This window comes from Notamacropus eugenii, chromosome 2 (genome assembly GCF_028372415.1).
Source record: "Notamacropus eugenii isolate mMacEug1 chromosome 2, mMacEug1.pri_v2, whole genome shotgun sequence".
Lineage (NCBI taxonomy): Eukaryota > Metazoa > Chordata > Mammalia > Diprotodontia > Macropodidae > Notamacropus > Notamacropus eugenii.
In genome coordinates this window covers 503,498,842-503,522,055 of record NC_092873.1, presented here as the reverse complement: position 1 = coordinate 503,522,055, position 23,214 = coordinate 503,498,842, and the positions used below count along the sequence as shown (strand labels likewise).

Here is a 23,214-nt window from a genome sequence, read left to right as displayed (position 1 = left end):
TCCCCTGCCCAAACTCTCTTTTCTCATCCTAACTTCCTATTCCTGTCAAGGGCACCACCACCCTCCCCGGGGCACCCAGGCTCACAAGGGAAGGTGGTTCTCCACTTGGTCCCTTTATCCAATCTGTTGCTAACTCTGAGTTTCTACCTTTACGACATCTAGCGTCTATGGTCCTTTTTGTCCTCAGACTGCTGACGTTGCCACAGGCCTTCCATCACTGTACACCATGAGTACTCCACAAGGGCAGACCCGATGGATCTCCCTGCCTCAAGCTGCTCCCTGTTCCCTCCCAGCCAAAGCACCTCACTACAGCAGAAGCCTGGTCATGTTGCTCCCCTATTGCCTAGCTCCAAAAATCTCATGTGAAGTCCTTCCACAAAACAGCCTCCTCTTCTACTTTGCTTCCTGCTCCCCACCCAGCCCCGCCTAGCTATTTCTCACAGTGACTCAGGTCTTCTTGTCTGTCCATGCCTAAAATGGGCCCTCCCACTCACCTCTCCCTGGTTCCTTGTCCAGTCCCCTCTCCACTGGAGTGCCCCCACTTACACTACATCTTGAGGGTAGGGTACTTAGTTGCCTACACATTATCTCCCAATTAGATTGTGAGCTCTCTTGAGGCATGGACTGTGTGTCTTCCTTTCTCTTTATCCCCAGAGCTGAGCACAACAGCCAGCACACAGCAAGCACTTAAATAAAAGCTTTTGGTGACTGGATTCAGGCACAAATCAGAGCCCTCTATCCTTTCTGTTCACCTATCTTACCTGACCTCAAGCTCCCAAAGAAGGGATATTCCAAAACCTAGCAACGGATTGAGAATAACGTCACTGAAATCTTTTCTTCCAAGGGACCTAGTAGCGAACAAGAAAGTCATGAGCCGTTAAAACTAAGTCCTCGACTCTTAAAGAATAGATACAGCTATTTTGTATTTTATTTAGTCACCATGAAACAGAAAAGTAGAGGGCTGGCTTCATAAAACTGATGTCTTAGCTCACAGCTCTGAAATCAAGTCAACCTCAAAAAAATGGAGCCAGGGATTTAAAAATAGTCTTTTTAAGTTTTGACTAACTAGATAGAATACTTTTCCTGATCAAATAAAACTTCCACCATATTTGTGGTTGCAGCATGCCTTATTTTCTCGAAAAAATAAGGGGATCACCACTGACAGGTATAAAAGTAGCACAAAATCCATAGCTGTTTTCTTACATGGCACCAGTTTGTCTTGTCTGTGATAGTTATATACCTTTGATTACACTGGTTTAAATACAATTTTCTTCATACTCTCATTTTTGGCTGTTTATTCAAGACAAAATACATGACTGCCCATTTTCTTCTTCCTTTTCCCCATTTAAACATGTGAATTGACCCTGTGACCAGAGAATGGGCTTTAGGTAAAAGTACGACCTTGCTGATGGAGGAGATAGGGCCCAGCTGATCATTTCTCTTATTCTATGAATGCTACCACTTATGTAAGTCAGGTTATGTTTCACATTCCTCATCTTGTACTAAGGACTAGTCTCTCTTAGGTGCTCACTGTAGAGGTATCAAACTCTGGTCCTCCCAAAACTCCCTAGCAGCAGCCCCAATCAGGTAAAAATGTAACTGGGAAATATTTAACAAAAAAATCAATTCAACATAGATAATGTTAATTTGTGGTTGTCTGTGTCAAGAGACAGCTGACAGTTCTGGGTTTGACACCCCCACATGCATGAGCCTCGGCCCTCACGAGGCACAAGCCACCACTGATCCATCAGGATGTGGTGCTGGGCAATGGTGCCTCCACTCTCAGCTTGGATGGCTGATCTTGGCTCTGATACTTAATGACAGTTATTTACATCAGGAATTGTTCTAGCCACAGAGCAACATGCTACCACAATCATTTCTTCGGCTTCTGTTTTGAATCTCATCTATCGTTAGTGAAATGGAAAGCGTATGAAGCACATTTAGATATCACGCCCTCCCCTCTTCAAGCTCACCAGTGTGTCACTGTCTTACCTGCACATGAGTACTTTAACCTTTTTGTCTCATGGGCCCCTTTGGGCAGTCAAGAGAAGCCTACAGACTCCTCAGAAAAATGTTTGTTGCCTACATTCCTTACTGAAGGAAATATGCTAAAAAGCTAGAGATAAAGACATGCTTGAACAGGAAAAAAACCCACAGCCCCTCCAGCCCGGCCTGACAGGCATCTTGGCTGAAATCTTCCTGCAACACTTCAGTCAAACAGAAATTGGAGTATTTTTGAAGTGCTTTTCCCATTTCTGTGGACTTTTCCCTGGAGATCATTTTTATTTTTTCATACAACTTCATTTTTCAGTTCCATATATAATTTCAAATGGCATAGTTGTCTTATTTCAAAACAAAACTTCACAATTTTCATCTACATTAGTAGGGAACTGAAAAGCTCAAATTTCATAGTTTATGCCAGATGTATACAGTACGGTAAATATTGGAAGGCAAGACACATTAAATCAAATACAGACAACGTGATGATACACATATGGTAACAGAATACAAAAACCAGTACAAGATTAACATCAATCCTTCAGAGACAATGTTAAGTGGGTTGTTTCATTTAATGATGAAAACATTTCAGTCCATCTTGTTTCTCTCCCATGTTGCAAATACAACCCAACCATGCTCCCCATTCCCTCATGCCCTATGTCTTCCCGTAAATCCACCAGGGGTGCGGATGGAGGCCACCCACATCAAGAGTGCCTTTGCATTTACTTGCCATTGCAAGGATACCATTAGAGCAAAGAGGTTGCTTTTTTCCCTTCATCTTGCTAGTAGACCAAACCACCTATTTTTCCAAACCAGGTATTTCTGATGCCAGAGAACGATGATGCAAACCTAAACGATCCTGTTAAACACAATCATTGATTGTTAATTCCATGGAAAATTCTCCATTTCTTCGCAATTTCTATTTTAGGAAGACTCCAAAACATCCTTTGATGTTGACGTGTTTAATTTTTAATGTAAGTTACACCCATTCGTAAGAAATAATTGGTAACAAACCTTGATGCTTGGCCCTCAAAAGATATCTGCCCATCCAGGACTCTTTAAAGTCTAAGCTTAAGACTACAAACAAAACCCCTAGAAACACATGGTGTTTCCTAAGCTACAACTGGATGATTTAAGTGGGTTCAAGTCTAGAACAGAAAATGAACCATAACTTTTTCATTAAAGGTCACCCTCCACTTTATCACAAGTTTTGTAGGCATAAGTAGAGAGATAGAGGGTGTTTTGAGGCTTATTTACTCTCTATGTATAACACAAACATATACATACATACATGGCTTTCCAGGAAACTTAAGTATCTTGCCAATCTCAAAACTGGATATAAAGGAAAGAACTGTGGTATTCTGTTTCATGATATGACCAAAGGTGGACACATCATGCTGGCACTAACCCTTAAGTATGAATTTTCAGAAAGCAGAAACTCAGAAGCACCAAGTTATACACAACCCTTGAGCAATGTAAATGAATTTTATAAAATTACTGAAAATAGGTGAGATACAACTGGGGAACAAATTGGATAACAAACACCTGAAACAAGACTCAATTCAAGATGACCAAAGTAACATTGAGGCAAAAGGAAAGGCCTGTTTCATGTTTTCAGTTACTAGGAATGCAGTCAAGGCTGTAAGCTACCTGCACACAGGAGCAGAGTGAGTCAGGCCATGATTTCTGTTTTCACTGGTGTAGGGAATCCCCAAGGATAAAAGGCCCTCCCCTCCAAAGCAAACAGGCGCTCTAGCAGAGATTTATTGCTTCAGTGAGATGCTAGTAGCATGGAGAATTTAAGTGACTCACTCTGAAGTAGCATTGCCAGGAGTCAAGACTCTATAATGTGCTATCAGTTTTGTAAATAAAGAATAGTTCGCATCATAACTGTCATTACAAATGAGTCGGCTTTGTACGTGTAGACCACCACTTCTCTAAGAATCAAAGTACTTAAAAAAAAAAGCAGCTAGAAAAATTTTTGCAGTTTGTCAAGACTTGTGGAGTTTTTAAAGCTTACACAACTAAAGAAAAGACAGAGCAATTTACCTTGTCAGTTCACAAGCTCTTTATTGGGTGAAAAATTACAAAGGTAAGTACAATTTTAAAATACTAAACGCAGCTTAGGTTTTTGTGAAGGTTGCTTTTTGTTTTAAAAAAGTCAAAGGGGGGGGGGATGGGAAAGTCTTACAATATCAGCGGATCCCAAATCTTTTGTTTAGCATGACAAATTTTAACTTAAGTTCAAAATGTACAGCATTCTATAAAACTGCAATATAAAGTCATCACAATTGAGAAATGTGAAATTCAGAAGTCAGTACTGTATAAACTCAAACAAAATAACGTCTACAAGTGAAACAGTTATTACAAGCCAAGAAGTAGAATTCTTCCAAATAGCAAGTATTCTTAACGTGACAAAATTATGAACTAGGGCTCAGCCTTGATGCTACTTAGCATGTCATTCATTTATGAACAAAGAAAAAGAAAACTTTCAATACATGAAAAAATACCCCATCCTCTCAACTTTAATTGAAATTTTTGCCAACTCATTAGCTTTGTGGCAGTGATTGTGAATGAACTGTAAGACTATTTTCTAAAACCAAAGACCCAATGAATGGGGCATGAGTTGCTTCTCCGGACAGAATTCTCAGCTGTCTCAAACTTAACTGTACAAGGTAACAGGTTTTGCACAAGCGAAGAACCTAATGTGCAAAACCACTTTGCTACAATTTGATTCAAAAAGGGAAGTCTAATTTGCAGGGATAGCAGGAATGGTTGGTTTCTCAATTCAAAACACTAATTCAATTCAGAATGAAGTATCACACCACAGAGAAGACATTTTACAGCCCTGCTATCCATGATAAACCAGATTAGTCACAGCCACTATAAAGGGAGGTGCCTTTAGTGACCCTTTATTTTTGTGATAAGCTAATGCAGATCTAACATTTTACAATGTTTTATTAAGCGACTGTCACTGTCTTAGCCAACTGTTAATTATCTCTTGGACATTACCAGCCTATCAGAGACTTATGCAAGTTCACATACTTCAAGGCAGGAAGCTAAGATTGGGATGGAAAACAAGGCAAATGGATCTGGCGGTATAAGTCACAGCTTCCTGTTAGATGTAACAAATATTCCTTAAAGAGAACAGTTATAGCCTTTCAAGGAACAGACATGCCACCTACACAGAGATGAAAAAGGGGCAGCTAACCTGAATCGGAATCGCTGCTATCAGAAGAGCTTGAGTTGCTGCTGCTGCTTCCTGAGCCTGAGGAGCTGCTGCCACCAGCGCCACTGCTGCTGCTGCTCTCGCTCAACCGTGTGGCCCCTCCTGTGGCCTTGGACAACTGAGTTTTCTCAGCTGGAAAACAGAGGGAAAGATGATAAGCTACCGGCAGGACGAAGGGGACATACCAACACTTTAAAACAGGCACCTACATTTTGTTAGGCGTTTTCTAGAATTTAACTGATTACTGACATCCAGTAACCGCTTTTCCAACTCCTGTCTTTTCTGTGAATGAAGCTCTTCCTCGGATTTCACTATCAGGACAAGACGTGAGCATGACCACAACCAAATGCAAACACCAGTTGAACTTCTGCTCAATTGCAGCACTACGTACCGTGACATTTCCTGGGTCTCTTTCTTAGGCAGCCCATGACGTATCTTTCTAGTTCTCTCAGGGTTGATGCCTTTAGTGTTTCAAAATCAATTTCTATCTCATCAGGATTAGAATTCCTTAAGGATGGTTCTCTTGACTCTATTATATGGACCACTCGCCCAAGTTTATCTCCGGGGAGCTTGTTTATATCCAAGCTTAATTGCCTTTTCTCATCATAATTCATAGGCTTAGCATTATCTTCCTCCTCAGATTTATATGCCAACATTTGTTGCTTGGCCTTTTTTGGCTGACTGTAAAAAATTTTATTTAGTTTAGTAAGCACAGATAATTCTGGGAGATATATGTATGTGTACATATGCATATGAGTGAGAGGTGAACTGCATGAATAACCATATGAAAAAATTCACCTATTTTTCAGCTTTTTCTTTAGTTTTATTTGCTTAAATTTTTTCCTCTGACTTTCATCTTTGTTGATGCATTTCTTTGTTTCTTTCTGCTTCTCTCTCTTAGATCTTTCATTCTTTTTCTTTAGCTTATGGTACGGTACTTGAGACAGAACTTGCAGTTGTTGATGAACAGCTTTAAGCTAAGAGAGAGAAATATTTAACACTTTGAATTAAACATTAAAGACAATTATAAAAAATCAAGAGGCTGCAAATTCAGACATATTATCTTAAATAAACTTTAGATCCTCACATTCCTTTGAAGTCTGCACATTCAATTTTATTAATTAATTATGCTAGGAGAAAATCTCCTTTTCCTTTAAATATAAATTAATCGTCTCCAACTTTCAGATATGAAATAAAAAGGCAGACCAAAGAAACAAGAAATTTAATTACAATTCAAAAACAGATTTGGAAGTTGTCCAACAGACTAAAAAGAATTTCCAAAATAAGCAAGTAGTGTGCCTATAATTTTAACCATAAAACAGGTTATAACTGGGTTTTTTAAAAGTTTGAAATTACTTTCATCTGGAGACATTTCAGAACCATCTTGTGAATTGCTTACACATCAAACATCACTCAGTGTAGCTAGCAAAATGGAAACTGCTCAATATAAAGAAGTTTTTGGTTAAAATAAATACCAGCCCCTTCAAATTTCTTGGACTGTTTACCAAACCAATGAAACAATTGCCTGGTTAATTTAACTGGAGGACAAATACCCTTATGATGCCCAAAGGTGAAGTTCCTGATCCGGCCCAACCAGGTCGTAGCACAGGCCTGACGTGATGTACCTGCTCCTGAAGTTTTGCAAGGTGTTGCACTCGCTCATCAGGAGACTCTCCAGAAGAGTTGTCTTCAGAGGAAGCATCACTGCTACTTTCTCTACAGAAAGCTTTGGTGACGTCCTTCTTAATGTAGCATATAGACATTCTTTCAATGGGTTCATCTGGGATCTTAGCAAACTGCATCTCAAAAACATCCTAAAACACGAAAAACAGGACTGTCTACTTGATATTTAACAGACACTGAACAGCAGAGCAGTGCTGCTGCTCCTGAGGAACGTTCTGCAGACACTATCAATAATACCTGGCAGACAGTGGGCATAGGGAATACATCCCAAGCCACCCATGTCCCCCCTTCTCCCCCACCCCCACCAGGTGCCTCAGTAGGGTAAAACTCTTTCTCCTCTCCTCAGGCCACAGGAGGGCTACACTCTCACTCCCGTGAAGCAATCACACAAACCACTGAGACCACACAAGAAGACAAGTACCTGCTTCATCCTCCACCACCGAGGGACCCTTTATTAAGAGTGACTTCAGTCGGATCTATTCAGACAGTGAAACCTCCAAGAGTTACACTGCAGAGCTCAAACTCTTTGAAGTCACATAAACAAACTATATTCTTAAAATAAAAAAAAAGCAAAGATCTGAGTAAAACCTCACCTGAAGGGTTCTTGCCATCACTACCACCTCATGATCTGGTGGGTTATACTTGTAGCAATTCATAAACATTAACCGAACATCTGCAGCAAATTCATGTGCGTCCTTATATTCCTGGTTGTCCATTTTTTTCTATTAAAAATATTTCAGAGTTTAAAGTTCCAAAAGCATACTAGAAACAAGCCATCCCTAATTTGCACTTCCTCACAGCGAGACACCTCTTAGCACACTATATGGCACACCATTTTCCCCTCCCTTTCCTCAAGTACCAAAGGATAGCACCACATTTGTTTAAAATCCACATGCTCCAAGGTACAAACACTCTTCCATAAGGCAAAGAGCTAGCTGGGTGGTATGGATGACCAAAGGTTTTAAACCAAATGACTCCATGTGTCTGTGGGGAGGGTGGGAGGGAAAATGGAACTACAACGGGACCAGGACATGCACAGTGAATAGATGCCTGAAACGAGGCAGTACTGCCCCCAGCCCCAATATATATCCCATACCATCAAGATCCAGAAATCCCCCCTGAACCCAGTGAAGACCAAGACATCGTAAAAATCTACAGTCAGAATCCGTCCAGACAGAACTGACTAGCAGCAGGAACAGGGACCTCAGCAGTCAGCCTTCTCAGCCTTCAAGACCAGAGAGGGCTCTGCCTTGGAGATGACCTAGTGCGGGACCAGCCAGGGCAGACCACAGCAAGCAGAGCCCAGAACAGACACAAACACCAAGTCAGGAATTACAATGGCAGAGATGAGATCTAAAACGACTGCCACCCTAGAAACACTCCAAGAGACCCAGCAAACCCAGACCACAAGGGAAGCAATGCACCGTGCACAAGCAGCCACAGAAATACCTGGAAGAAAGTCATGAAAGAGGTTAAAAGATGAAATGAGAGCACCCCAAAGCAAACACACAAAGGATCAGTCAACCTTATCAAGGAAATGGAGTCCTTGAAAACCAGGACAGACCAAACCGTCAAGACTCCAAGAGGCAGCAGCACCAATGCAAGATGGAAGGTATCCAAAGTAATTCACTTGGAAATCAGGTGAAGGAGAAATAATTAAAGAATCACTAGACGATTTAGAAACCAGGACCAACATTCTGGACACTGTATTTTAAGAAACCATAAACAAAAAGAATCCATCCTAACCTCCTCAAAGGAAGCACAAGAGGAAAAGTAGAGCAAGCATCCTGAAAGAAACAGCTCAGATGCCAAGCAATCCCACTGAGGATCACTTCAGTCAGCTTCTACTCTAAATAGGATCTCAGACCACGACATCCCTAAAGACCAAAGAGATAGCCTTACAATCCTCTAATGGATGAGAGACCAGAGCCAGGTGGAACTCTGGAATACCCCATCCAGAGTGGCTCAAAAAGGTCAACTTGAGTAACTGAAAGGAACTTAATGATCATGTTGTCCTAATACCCTAATGAGGAAAAGAAACAAGTATTCCTCCAGAGTCTTATTGACTGTAAATGGCTGCACAGGATAGTGGGAAGTTAAACAAGGAAAGAAGAGGCTCTAGAAGTGCCCTGAGAAAAGAAAGAAGGTAATAGAAACATTCGGGATAGAAAGGAGGAAGAGATTAGATCTCGTTACTTTCCACAAGTGAGATTCATGAGAACAGATAGGAAGAGGCATCAGAAGGGGGTCAATTCTCATCCAAAGAGGACAAAGGAAGGGCCAACAACACGCTACCAAGATGATCCAAATCAACACAGAACCAAGCAAAGACTAGGGGACAGAGCAGACATGAGGGAGGGATACTGAAAACAATCTTCCTGGGCCAGAAGGTAGATGAAAAGGAGGAAAAAGAAAAGCAAATAATTCTAATTTAAAGTCGATACCTCTTAAATAGGGAATGTCTGAACAAATCGTGGAGTATAATAAACAGAAGGGACTAAGCCATATTAAAGAGGAACAAGGATCATTTTAGAGAATCTCGGCTACCATGAAATGATGCAGAGGCAGGGCTAGGGGAACATCCGCACAAAGTCAACACCTCTCAAGGAGGAGATGACCAGGGGCCTTAGGATGAAATGGTCCCTCAGGCAGCAGTGATGGGCTCCAGAGGCAGACATCCCCTCCTGGACACAATCGCTGGGTGGATTCCTTGTTCTTAGCAATGGTTCACCTTTTCTAACAGTTCTATCCAAGACCACCATGAAATCCCATCACTAACAGTTTAAATACAGTGCACAACACTTTTTGATCACTGGAGGGAATACATTATGAAGCAACAGTTTGGGATTCATGAAGCTACAACAATGAAACAAGTCAATATAAAACCTTAGCCTGATGACGAAAGGACACTAAAGACCATTAATTACGTAAACAGAAGACAAAACCACTTACTTTAATTGTTCCCAGGTCCATTGGATTTTTAACAACATCGTAGTAGTTATGGAGTCCTAAAGCAGTAACATCAACGGGCTTATAAAAAGGCCAAGCATATGCGACATGTTTCTTTGAAAACATTTCTTTAAGAATCTCACTGCAGTATTTTAATTGCTCAGTTAATCTGACACTTTTCACAACTTTATATTGTTGCTGAGAATCTGATATGATATTCTTCACTATTTTTTCTTTTAAAAGTGGCATTTTAGCAGATTTGTGTTCCATCAGAGATGGTGAAGATTCACTACTTGCTGTAACTATCGAAGTTGTAGGGGTTGTAGTATCTGCTTTCCTTTTCACACCCCTTTTAACCTAGAAGAAAATTTGTAATTTAGACGATTATTCAGTGTTAATTTTTCAGAACTTACAGAAAACATAGTTTATGGCATTTAAGATGAAAAAAGTAGACAACAATTCTAACAGTAACACTTAAAATGAAGGTTCAAAACTCCTTTCTTAAGAAAGTCAGAAACTTTGCTTAAAAACGTTTTGCAAAAATAAGCAACAACAGGAAAGTTTGTAGTCCCTTAAAAATTAAGGCTCATCTAAGATGATTTTATTGCCACCTCAATTTTAACTTTTCACTCAATACATATTTAAGATATGACACGGCACAACATCCCAGTGTATCTAAAGCTCTTTTAAAGACTTCTCGCCTTACTTGCGTTACAGGTTGTATGGTACAGCTTGGTGCAGCTGCTTTAGCAATGTGCAATGGAGAAAGTGGTGTCTGAGGACATACAGAAGACGGAACTGCTTGCTGCTTAGCTACAATAGCAGAAACTCCTGAAGATGGCTGCATACCTAATTAAAAAAAAAAGTATTCCAATGAGTCAAATACTGACAATCCTTTCAGAATTCCATTTTTATGCTTTCACTTTCATACACACACCCGCACACAGAAAACAAAACCTAGATGTTATATTCCACCCATATTTCACAAACTTGTAGTTCAACTGAAATTATTATACAATTTTTCTGGTTTAAATGATCTTTCCAGGCTTCCCTATTTTGAAATGAATGGAAAACATAAAGCCTTTCTTAAGGAGATGAACGCATGGGAGTAACACAAAGCCTTCCAACTAAAAGCATCTTCTGTTAGGCCCTAGCCTTCCTCATCCCAGAAATGACTAATGACCAGCACTTAGCACAGGGGCTGCCACGTACTAAGCACTTTATAAACATGTATTGACCAATTGCACATCAAGGTCAGTGGCTCAGAGGGGTTGGAGCTAAGAGTCAGGCTTCTCCAAGGAGAAAGGATGAACATGAGGCTTCACTGTTGGAAGCTTCCTTCCTTCAGGACAGAAAGTGGCTAAAGCAGGGAAGCCATCAAGAAAGGAGCAGTAAGTGAACATTCTGGAACGTTAGCCCAAAGCTACATTTCAACTTACTTTCTTTTCCTTGTTCAAGGTTCCTGTTACTTCAAAACCACTGGAGGGTAGAGTCATGTCCATGGATAAGCATGGGAGGACTACCTCAGTTTGGACATGTCTTTCTCTCTAGGCTAGTAGTGACAGAGTTGCTAGATTAAAATCAAATTAAGTTAAATGACTGCCGAAGACCTCCATGTGAAAGAGAACAGGATCTTATTCCCCATGACTGCCAATGACCAGCAGTCAGTTCTGCCAAAAGCAACATCGTCCTCAGCACCAGGATTTACACAGCAAGCCCTTTACACATCACGTCATTTGACGTGTATTAGAACATAAGCTCTTCTTCATGGTCCTCCTCAGGGCAGTGTCTGGCACTTCAAGGCTCCGTGGGCTAGAGACAGGACCCAAGAATTCTGTGAACTCTGCTATCAGCTACCTCAGTTTCATTAAGCAGTGTTGATGGCAATGATCCTGGAAATACAACTCAGGGATTCAGATGATAGCAGTGGTACTACACAAAAAGCACGAGTCAGGAAATGACTCATGACAAATCTTGAACAAAAAAACCACAGTGACTGCAGAGAAGAATGGGCTGTCATGTACTGTCACAGGGGAGAGCAGTCGAGGGTAGGAGCCAGAATGACCTTGGAAACCTGAAGGGACACAGTTCAGATGTCCAATCAAGAGTGCATTATATCACGGGACTAGTTGTTCTCTGAAGGTACTTCTACAGCTGAATGTTTTGTGTCACTTAATATGAAGAAACATTGGTGCAGTCATCCAACACCCTGACACCTTACTGATACTAATATAAAATGAGGCTATTAAAGCCATTTTATTTACATCATATTAGGAGAATTTTGTTACTAAGAGTTTCTTCATTCCTGTTATACCTATCCTCAGGTCTCAGAACACATTTTTTTCTCTTCAATTTCAAAACATGCTTTTGGGAAAAATGGGATTTCTGAGGTTCACATCCTTGGCTAAGGAGGGACTCTGAGGTTGCTCTCTCCCAGTATTCCACAGAGTTCCTCCTTGCTGGTCAGAATGAGGACCAAGGCAGTGCTGTGGGAACAGGCAAAGTTAACCTATTTTCTGTTTTAGCAGAATGAGCCGGCACATGTGGTATGAGAGCCACCAGGAAACTCATAAAGGCATGATTAACATGGCACTGACTCTTGGAAGGAAATCTAATGCATGACAGTGAGACTTGCTGACCAAACTTAACCAGGACTGGAACCCCCTTAATTTGTAACTCAAAACACAACACGAATTTAGACCAATCTAACAAAGCTCTTTCCAATCAGACCCTCTCCCATCCGTTGGGTTTTTACCTTTTCTTTTTCTTTCCTTCCCACCTATCACTAGTTCCTCTGAAGGCATTTGAGACAGTTTTTGCATAAACAGTTTCTCTAAGGCTTGTGCCATGAGAACAATGTCATCACCTGGCTAAAAAACAAAAGATTTAACATGTTATTTGGTTATAATCGCACCATTTGAAAAAACATCACGTGTGTACAACATTTGGTATACCACACAAGGTTCATAAAAGCAAATCAAAAGCTACTGCGCTTCTCACACTACCACTACAGATTCTCTGTGCAATGAATATAATAATACTCTGTAATCATTATGCCCATTTTGTCTCTGGAAAAGAAGTAAGGGTCTAGACTAAGATGGCACAATGAGGCAGAAGCATCTCCCAGCATTTAAGAGCCAGAAAGCACGGCCTCAGCAGCCACTGGGAAAGAGACCACAGTTCATAGGTCAACGTTAAGCAGCTGTGGAGCCTGAGGTGGAGGATGTTCTTGTCCTGAGGCAGGTAGAGATGTTGGCTGTGCACCCCCTTGGACTGGTGGCCTCCGACTTCTTGTCCAGCGCTAGCTTACCTATGGAAGGGCAAGCTTAACCTTCTACAAAGCAACTCAGTTTATCTGCCCCAGGCATTCCTGCCTCCCTGCCTTTGCTCATGCTTTTCCCTCTACCTAGAATCCCTCTTCCCATTAATTCCTATTTCTAAGGGACACAGTGTGGTCACCTGATACTACCTGGGTGACCTCAGGCAAGTCACTTAACCCCCCCTCCCTGAGTCTCAGTTTTCTCATCTGCACAATGGGCAGACTATCTCTAGATTCCTCCGCTCTTAAGCTGTGTGACTTTGAACTTCTGAAATATTAACTCCTTCAGTCAGTCATGACCCCCTTCCCTCTCCAAAGAGCACCCTACACCTAAACCATGCCAGTACACACATCATCCCTGCGACTGACAACCTGGCTGAGCCCATGCAAGCACTACACTTCCTGTAAGCTTCCCAGCTCTCTATCCTTTCCTCTATCTATACGGGGATACCAAGACTGAGAAGACATGGACCAGGTCTATGTAGTCTTCTGCATCAACAGCAACACAGCTATCTATATATGATAAATGCTTAAATTTGTTTAACTGCAGAAAAAATAAAGACAGCACAGTGCATACTCAAATACTGAACTGAGATTTAGTATGAGACACCAAGTAGGAATTCAGATATGTTAAATACTTGAGTATTAACTATTTGGGGCAGTTGGTGGCTTAGTGGAGAGAGCACTAAGCCTGGACGCAGTCACTCTAAATCCAGCCTCTAGCCCTTCCTAACTGTGTGACCCTGAGCAAGTCTCTGCCTTGGTTTCCTCATTTGTAAAAGAGGGATAACAGCAGCTGCCTACCAGAATCACAGGATGAGATAGTAACTGTAAGCACACAGTACAGTGCCTGGCACATAGTGATACAGAAATATTAGCTATTATTATTAGTCAGTGGATGAAAATTGGAATAAACTCAAGAACGTATACAACTAAAAAGATAAACTGAACATCTGGGAGTCCCTAACACACAGACAACGTATTTTCTAGGACTTGGAGTCCTCTAATCAGTCACTCTGATCAGGAAGGGTAACATACCTTGTTATACATATAACAATTGGAGAACATTGTTTTCAAGTCTTCTATACATTCTGAGGCTTTCACATAGTATTTATGTTCCAAGCGCTTCTTAATTGTACTCAAATCCATTGGCCTCTTAATGATGCTATAATAGTCCTGGGGGGTTTAAATCAGGATAATATGAATGCTAATGAGAACACATTTGCCACAATTACTGGTGCACAAATGAAAGAAGCAAACATCCTTTGCTGATGTCTGTCACAGGAGTATTTATACAAATAAAGAGATTCAGTTCTATAATAAAAACAGAATTTTTAAAATATACAGAATTACATAATTAACCTTATGCGAAAACTGACAAATTTGTGACAAACTTGGCATATTAAATTACTAAATATACCAAAAATCAGTCTATTCTATTAAAGGAGGAAATATAACTGCAATGCACATTTGCTAAGAAAAGCTAATAATTTGCACCAAAATTTCTGAAAGAACTGATTTCATTCAGGTAGAAAGTCAGAGGTGGAGGAAGGGGGAGAACTCAGAGGGTATAGGGAACACCTTAACAGGCCATGTCTAACTTATTTCAAGTCTAACTTACGCACCACATCCCCTTAGTAACATCCAAATTGGCCAGCTCACTGCAATGAGAAACAATCCCGCTGCCTGGCTCTGGAATGAGACCTCCAGAAATCTCACAAGTCGGATGGGGCCCAAGGCTGCTCGGACCACTCTAAACAAGGACTGGGCAACCTCTGGTTTCAAACCTACCTGATGATACTTTTAAGGATAAAGTGTCCATAATAATAGCACTTTGGGGACAAACCAACCACAAGTTTAAGGCCAGAAAAGGCACCTACTAATTGCTAAAGGTTGTTCTGCTTTCCTTCCCTCTTTGGGGGAAGTAAGTGGGAAATGGGAAGGGGGCAGTGACCCTAGTGTATATTCTTCTAGAAGCTTTCTAGGCCTCATGTTCTTAATCTATCTGTGGTCTCAACCTCTGATTTCATCAATATAGGAAAACTCCGGACTGTGGAAACCCCCTTCATGAAGCTGAGTTGTGGGTAAACTGGAGTGTAGTAACTGAGCTGACTTTTTCCAGAGTTGCCTCAAAGCCCCAAGAGGCTCCGTGAGGGGCCTAGGCAGAGCACTGCCCTCTATCCAGAGGGCCTTTTCTAATACACAACTGCGGTAACTCCTACCTAAGACATCCACTCCTAGGGAAAAGAATCTGTGACCAGAATTACAGAAATTCTCAGCTGGAGAGTGTGAAGGGAACAGACAAAACCAAAATGATGGCTAACAGCTCCAGTCCTTCTGCAGATGAGAAGTCTCAAAGGCTTCAGAAGATAGGGCCTGCCCCGGTTCAAGGTTCTAGCCACCTTTTCAGCTAATGCTGTTAACAGAGGAATATTAGGTCCCCCAAAAACAATCCCCCTCCCAAACCGGGTCCCCCACTCACTGGGAGATTGAGCTTGGCCGCATCCACGGGCTGCTGGAAGGGCCAAGAGAAGCTGTGCTGCCACAGAGCCTTCAGGACCACCTTCTGGAGGTACTGCAGCTGGTTTGTGAGGCGGCCAGTCTTTCTGGCATTTATGTACTCTGGTGGAGGGGGGTTGACAATAGCCATCTGTCGGCTTGACAAAGACATTCTGAACAGCTTTTTTCCTGATAGGGTGTTGTCTTCCCTACACATATATCCTGGGGAGAAAAAGGCAAAATGTGTTCAGACTTTATAACCAGGTGAGAGATCACCACACTGAGTCCCAGAACGCAGGCCCTAAGATTCACAGTCTGATCACTATCAGTGTTGGAAAAAGAAAGTCCATCAACAGCCTAGTGACTCCCAATACTCACACCACAGCACTTCATGCCCTCCCTGAAGTAAGTAAGCTCTTACCTTTCTGTGTCTCTATCCCCAGTGCTTAGCCTAGTGTCTGGCACAGAGGCAGCCACTTAATAAAATAATTTTTCATTCATTCAAAGACATTACTTTTGTCCAATTAAAATCACTGAAAGTTTGCTCATTGTGTAGTTCTTAGTAATTTTAAGTTTTCACATTTCCATTTGTTTTCCTAAAAACATTTATGATGTGTTTGAAAAAAATCCCTATTAGATAGGCAGACTCAGGCAAGGGCTAGTACCTAAATAAATATTCCAGATGGAAGTGTGTGTAATCAAAAAATTGTCTTGTGGACACTACTACAAACCAGTTAAAAATTAAGATGTAGAAAAACAAAAGATTCAAATGCCTTAACATAAGCCAGCTTTACATTCATGTTCCCTGCCAATTCAGCCTTCCTCCTGTTTTTTACTCTAAATAGCCCAATGCCCGGAAGGTATCCACTTCTGTCTCTTTAAAAAAAAAACCAAAAAACCTCAATCAAGAACTTCGTACACAGCAACAACCACAGTGTGTGAGGATTTTTTCTGGTAGATTTAAAACTTCACTGCAATGCAAGGACTTAAAAAATTCCCAATGGTCTTTTAAGGCAAAATGCCTCGGGCATCCAGAAAAAGAACTATGGAATTTAATCCCAGAATACAGCAGATCATTTTCTTTTGTATTAGATTTTGGTTGGTTATATGATTTCTCCCATTCATTTTAATTCTTCTATGCAACATGACTATGGTGAAAATGTATTTAATACATTAATGTAATAATATTTAACGTATGTGTAAAACCTACATAAAATTGTATGCTGTCTCAGGGAGGGAAAAAAAATCTAAGTTACACGGTAATGATTGTAGAACACTGAAAATAAAATTTAAAAAACTCAATTAAAAATTTATACCATCCCCAACCTCCATTGAAAAACACAACAAAAACTTTGTAACTAATAGGGATAGTCAAGTAAACTCTGGCAACTGGCCAAATTAAAAAAAAAAAGTCTCATTCTATAGCACACACTCACCTCTCCTTAAGAATGCCTAGAGTCCTTCAAAGCTAATCTTTTAACAACCTGAATTTATTTTGTCTACCTCCAACAGAAGGTAAACTCCTGGGAGAGTGGGGTGGGAAGATTATTCCCTAGAGCCCAACACAGGGCCAAGCACAGCGTACTAGACACTTATCAAGAAGCTCTGCATATTCACTTTTCTACTTTGATTCCTAATGTTCTGCACATGAAACATCGAAGTGCTTAATAAATGCTTCTTATTATTTCAATCAAGCACCTAAAATGCAGTCAATGCTTGAGTTTCTCTGTTTATTTCATCAAAATAATACTACAGAATGTTAGAAAATTACTTCTACGGTAAATTAGAAACCATCCTTTGCTGAGTTTTCATGTCTGTTCTGGCCTCTGCAAGTCACACCACCAATCCCTCCTGAGCACTGGATGCCTCTTCTGGATTTCTTACTCTTTCTTGCTGACCTATAACATCAGCTTTAATAATTCCAATGACCTCATACAAACCCTGTACCTACAGCCTGATTCCTCTCTTCTGAACTCCATGCTTCCACTAGCAACTAGCCAGGAGCATTTCAAATCCAACTTGTATAAAACAATCAGTCATTAAACATGTTAAGCACCTACTATATTCCAGCACAAAAAGGAAGCCATCCCTGTCCTCAGGGAGTTCTTAATCTAAGGTCTACACAGACCTAGTAGCCCTTCCAATCTCGGACACTGATCTCTTGCCTTCTTTACGTCTGATCACTCCCCTTGTGTCCCTTGGTAGAGGTTCACCCCGAGACCTCTCCTCTTCTCTCTCAATACCATTTCACTTGGTGATCTCATCAAGGAGGAAGCACTGAAACTTTGCAGTGTCCCAGAATAAGTTGTTCCTGAGATTCTGATCACAGAACTCAACACTCCAAGAAAGGACCCAGACATTCCCTCCAGGAGTATGCAGAGTCCAGCCTAGCATCACATCAAGCCTGAAGTCAGAAGCAGGCTGGGAGAATGACCAAGAAAAAAAAAATCTCACCATACAAAGTTACAGTAGCATCAAGGATGCTCAAAGCCATAAACCCAGAAGAGTGACTCTAAAAATGTCTATGAGACTCAAAAGAATAACACGATTTGAGCACAAATTCAACTAGAATTCCCAGAGAAGTTGACCCAGGCATGAAAAAAGTTTCCCGATATGATGAAAGTGCTAGAGGAAAAGGAAAAAAAAATGAGCGCCTCTGAAGAAAGAATTGCAAAGCTAAGCACCAGACGTACAAAACCTTGCCCAAGCAAGTAACTCTCTGAAAATTAAAATGTGCCAAATGAAAGCTAATGGCTATGAGATTCTTTTTAAGTAAAAAGATGACAACGCAAAGTATCTCATAGCAAAAACTAGTCTGAAACAGAAATTAAAAACAAAGAATCATAGCACTACCTGAAAGCTAGAACCAAAAAAAAAAAAAAAAAAAAAAAAGCTAAACATACGATGTAACTTCTCCAAGCCAGTTTCTTCCTAAGTAAAACGACAGGGTTGTACAACATCTCTCAGAGCCATTCCAGCTCAGGATCTTTGATCCTGAGGTGTACTAAGACCACAATAACAAATGCAAATGACAAAAACTCAATGCTTTAGGAAATTAATGTCCTAAGATAAGGAGGGAATCATAAAGGAAGGAACGAAATTAAAAAGTGATTGGAAATTAACTTAATCCTAAAGAATGAGCGGGTCAAAAAACAAATCAGACGCAAGATAAATAATTTCATCAAAGTAAAATACCAAAAAGGAACATGCCAAAAAATCTTTGGGACGCAGTCAGAATAGCACCTAACACATTTATCTCTAAACACTTCCATCAACATGAGGGAACTATAAAAAAAGCTCAAAACCTCAAATTAACCCTAAAATATAGATCCTGAAAAATCAGAGTCAAGATGAACAAAATCCATTGAAAGTTAAAAAGAAAAATAATAAAATTAGGATCGGTTTGAGGGTTGGGTGAGGGTAGAGAACGGGAAGAACAAAAACAAAACCGATGTACCACTCTCCAAACCTTTTCATCCCTCCTTGAACAACATTTCCTTCTTCTCCCATCCATCCCTACTAGATGCATCTCATACAGACAGACGGCTCCAGTGCTAGTCAGGGGCAAACCAATCTGCAAAATAAATCCTATTCCATCCTCCATCTTTGTAAGCAGCGTAACCAACAACATGGGAGCGCAGACTATGCCCTGGAAAGCAGCCCAAGTCTTCGAGTTCATAGGACAGTGACCGTCTAAAGGCAAGCGGATAGATTTCCCGACTCCGAATTCACCACTTCTGGGCCGGCCTCTTGCCTCTCTGGCTTAATGGGATCCTCACTTGTAAGACTGTATTCAAGACTGTGCAAAATCCACTATCCGTTACCTAACTCGAATCAAAGGCAGCCTGCCAGACATCTGTCCTAGACCGCTACCTTCGGCAACATTCTACAATCAATTCAAAATATGCGACCTTAATATCGTAAAATGAAGGAATTCGTACGTTCTAGGCAAGGAGTGGAGGCGAATAACAACAAACCATGTTAAAAATATTTAATGTAAAATCATGTACAAAATGTGATTTATACGTAACATAATATACAATATATTATATAATTACATAGTCTATGTTGTTGCATAATTAATGCAACAGACATATGTAATAAATTATATATACTGATAATAAAAGAAGTTTTAAAAGATTTAAACGTTTAAATAAATTTAAGTGTCCTTTAAAATGAAATATTTAAATTACATAAAGTGATTAAAATGGAAATAAGGATAACAAAATAATGAATAAAAAAATTCAACTGATTACATGTAACAAAAGTCTTCTGCACAAACAAAATTAATGCACCTAAGATATGGAAGGAAGCAATGGAATAAGGAAAAAGAGTTTCTGCCAAATTTCTCTACTTTTGATATCCAAAATACGTAGACGACTCTATTAAGAATGTCCTAAATCACTAATAATTGGAATAATTGGGATGCAACTCACACCCAGCCAACGCAAGCTGTGCAAGCTGCAGAGCTCGGGGGCACAGCAGCTACAAGCTCGCCTCCTCCCTAACCACAAATTACCGTGTGTGTCTATTTCTGCATTTGCATCAGCTCCACTAGGGAAGCAGCCCTCGGCCATGCCCGCATACACACCCGCAGCCCTCGGCCATGCCCGCACGCATGCCCGCCCGCAGCCCTCGGCCATGTCCGCACGCATACACACCCGCAGCCCTCGGCCATGCCCGCACGCATACACACCCGCATACACGCCCGCAGCCCTCGGCCATGCCCGCACGCATACACACCCGCATACACGCCCGCAGCCCTCGGCCATGTCCGCACGCATACACACCCGCAGCCCTCGGCCATGCCCGCACGCATACACACCCGCAGCCCTCGGCCATGCCCGCACGCATACACACCCGCATACACGCCCGCAGCCCTCGGCCATGCCCGCACGCATACACACCCGCATACACGCCCGCAGCCCTCGGCCATGCCCGCACGCATGCCCGCCCGCAGCCCTCGGGGCAGGGCCCCCGCCGTGCTCACGGGGGGGGCGGGGGGGGGGCCCACGCAGCTTCCACGCACCAGCCCAGGCCCCAGCTCGCGTCCTTCCGGCCTGGGCCGGATCGGCCGGACCTGCCCAGCCCCGGCTCACGTGGCCGACGCCCTCCAGCCCCGCCTTAGGGCCACCCAAAGGCTCCGCTGGCGCTGCGCCACCCGCTCTAACGGCCCCAGCAACCGCCGCGGGCACGCTGGGGCCCGGAGCTGCCCTCCATCCCCTCGAGAGCGAGCCCAAGGGAAGCCCCCCGGGACAGCGAGAGGTAGAAGGGGGGCCGGGTGGGGGAAGGGAGAGGGCCCGCAGTAGCAGAATACTTACGCCGCTCACCCGTCGCCGTTACCGCTCACCCGAAATGGCGGCAACCAGGAGCCTAGCGCAGCCCCCTTTTATAGGCGGCCTAGCAGCGTCCCTCCGCTCATTGGTCTGTCTGGGTCACGCGAGCCATGCGAGGGCGTGGCCTGGCCCCAGGCTGCGGCCCAAGCTGCAGTCGGCTTCCACGTGCCCCAAAAGTCGTTTTGCAGAGCCCGGGTTTTCTTGGGAATGGCTCGGATTTTCTTGCAAATCTGCGCAGAATGTGGGACTCCCTTGCTGGTTTAAAAGATGCAGCTAATTGCATAAGACAGTTTTGACCACTTTGGGTGCAGTTGGCCAGCCCTTCTCTTTAAAACACTGCCCTCCAACTTTGGTAAGCTGTGCCCCAGGAATGTTTTGCAGAAGGGGGTTTACGGTTTGCAGCGACTTTGAATTTTTCCGCCCGCTTTTGGATCACCCGTGACTTTCGTTGAATGTTAGAAACGTGCAAAAAAAAAAAACAACCCGATAGAATAACTTTATTATAAGTTTTGCAAAAAAGCATATTTTCCCACAACTATTTTCCAAGCCAGGTAGTGCAAATTATCCCTATTTTACAGACGGGAAACTGGTTAAGTAATTTGCAGAAGACCAGGTGCAGCAAGTAAGCTCCAGAACTGTAAGGCAGTGTAGGTGGAGCCTTCCAACGCCCCATAAGACAAATTTAAACCTGCTTTCCGAGAGGAAGTGCATTTTTCAAAAATCTCACGCCCAGGTATTAGCCGAGTCAGGATCTTGAACTCCGTTCCTCTGACTCCCTCCCAATTCAGCGTTCCTCCTGCAGTCAGTTCTCCATGTTCCTAGCCCAAAGCCTTTAAGGGTATCTTACGGTCTTAAAGGTCTGGGAGGAGGGTGAAACTGGAGTGGGCTGGAGATTTCAGAAATGGAGTCTGGAAAGAGATCAGCGCGCAATTGGAAAAGTAGAGCTGAGTCCTGCTAATAGATCCCTCCCGTCCCCTCCCTCCTTTTCAAAAGAGAGGCCAAGATTCAGTTCAATAAGTATTTATTACGCGTGCCTGGCCCAGGATGACCGAGAAGCTGGGTAAAGGAACAGGGCTCCGGGAGCAAAGCCGGGCTTCCCAGTCCCTGCCAGCTCCCTGCAAGGAAAGAAATTGACTACCCCTGAGGCTTGCAACAAAAAGCTCTTCTCTTAAGATAGCTTCTCCAAATTGGCAGGCACCCGTTTCCTCCTTATCTCTGTAACTCAAGCTGGAGCTGGACTAGAGGGTTAGGAAAACGGAATGTCTGGCCATTTAAAGCCGGGCTCATTAGCTCAGGCTCCAGCTTCTTTGGTCAGACACCGCCATTTTCCCGGTCAAGCCAGATTCAGAAACTTGTGGCCTCGTTCAAGCCCCTGCCCTTAGTATTGTTACCAAGACTACTTTCAGAATCTCCTATCTCTTCGTTACTTTACGTTCTCACCCCGCTCCCACCCATCCAGAAAGGCAGCAACTAGGAAAGGAGACTGAATTTGTGAGACAGACAAACTAATGGTTCTGCGTAGTTCCATTCAATTCAACTTCTATTAAGAGGCTTTCTATGTGCTAGGGACTCGTTAGCCTGGGTGAAAATAGGCTTCTCTCCTATGGTTGTTGTGAGAACCAAGTGAGATAATCGTCATTAAGCACTCCGAATTATGGCTGGCACATAATAGGGGCTAGATAAATTTTAACTGTTAAATATTATTATTGTTAGATGGGGAATAGAAAACTTCCCAAATCCCATGAGACAGTTCCTGAACTCAGGGAAGCCTGTCTTCTGCTGATAGGGTATGATACACAGACAACTGTCTATCATCTGTCTGTCTGTCTGTCAATCTACGTGTCTATCAACCTAACTACTTACCTGTCTATCCATGAACCTACCCATTTATCTCTCCATCTACCTATCTTGTTTTTATTGACCCAATCCAAAATACTTTTCCTTTCCCATATTCATTCAGCCCTAAAATGTCATCAGGTCTCCTACTTGAGAAACCTTGAGGAAAAACTACCCTTGAATACATTTAAATCCACCCTTCTTGCCATCCATGTCTTGCCTATACCATTAAAATAGCATTCTTTGTAAAAATACACTTTACTTAGTAGCTTCTGGTTAGAGCCCTAAATCAGAAACCTAAAGACTTCCATTTGGATCTTACTTCTCTCCTTGTCACATTTCCTAGCCTTCCTGGCTATTGTACC

General features: G+C 42.2%; 1 protein-coding gene across 2 annotated transcripts in view; it reads right to left on the bottom strand.

The window, feature by feature from the left end:
- The window catches only part of BRDT (bromodomain testis associated), a 39,171-nt gene extending 17,505 nt beyond the window's left edge, over positions 1 to 21,666 (bottom strand). For both annotated transcript variants that reach the window (XM_072649070.1, XM_072649071.1), the window contains exons 1-11: positions 20,999 to 21,666; positions 15,661 to 15,899; positions 14,217 to 14,354; positions 12,615 to 12,729; positions 10,566 to 10,708; positions 9,863 to 10,216; positions 7,504 to 7,632; positions 6,853 to 7,041; positions 6,026 to 6,204; positions 5,619 to 5,908; positions 5,210 to 5,359 (exon numbers count right to left, since the gene is read on the bottom strand). In XM_072649070.1, coding sequence (XP_072505171.1) covers positions 5,210 to 5,359; positions 5,619 to 5,908; positions 6,026 to 6,204; positions 6,853 to 7,041; positions 7,504 to 7,632; positions 9,863 to 10,216; positions 10,566 to 10,708; positions 12,615 to 12,729; positions 14,217 to 14,354; positions 15,661 to 15,894 — 1,921 coding nt within the window. In that variant the 5' untranslated portion in view covers positions 15,895 to 15,899; positions 20,999 to 21,666. The remainder of the gene's footprint in view (positions 1 to 5,209; positions 5,360 to 5,618; positions 5,909 to 6,025; positions 6,205 to 6,852; positions 7,042 to 7,503; positions 7,633 to 9,862; positions 10,217 to 10,565; positions 10,709 to 12,614; positions 12,730 to 14,216; positions 14,355 to 15,660; positions 15,900 to 20,998) is intronic.
- Positions 21,667 to 23,214: the final 1,548 nt, after the last annotated feature.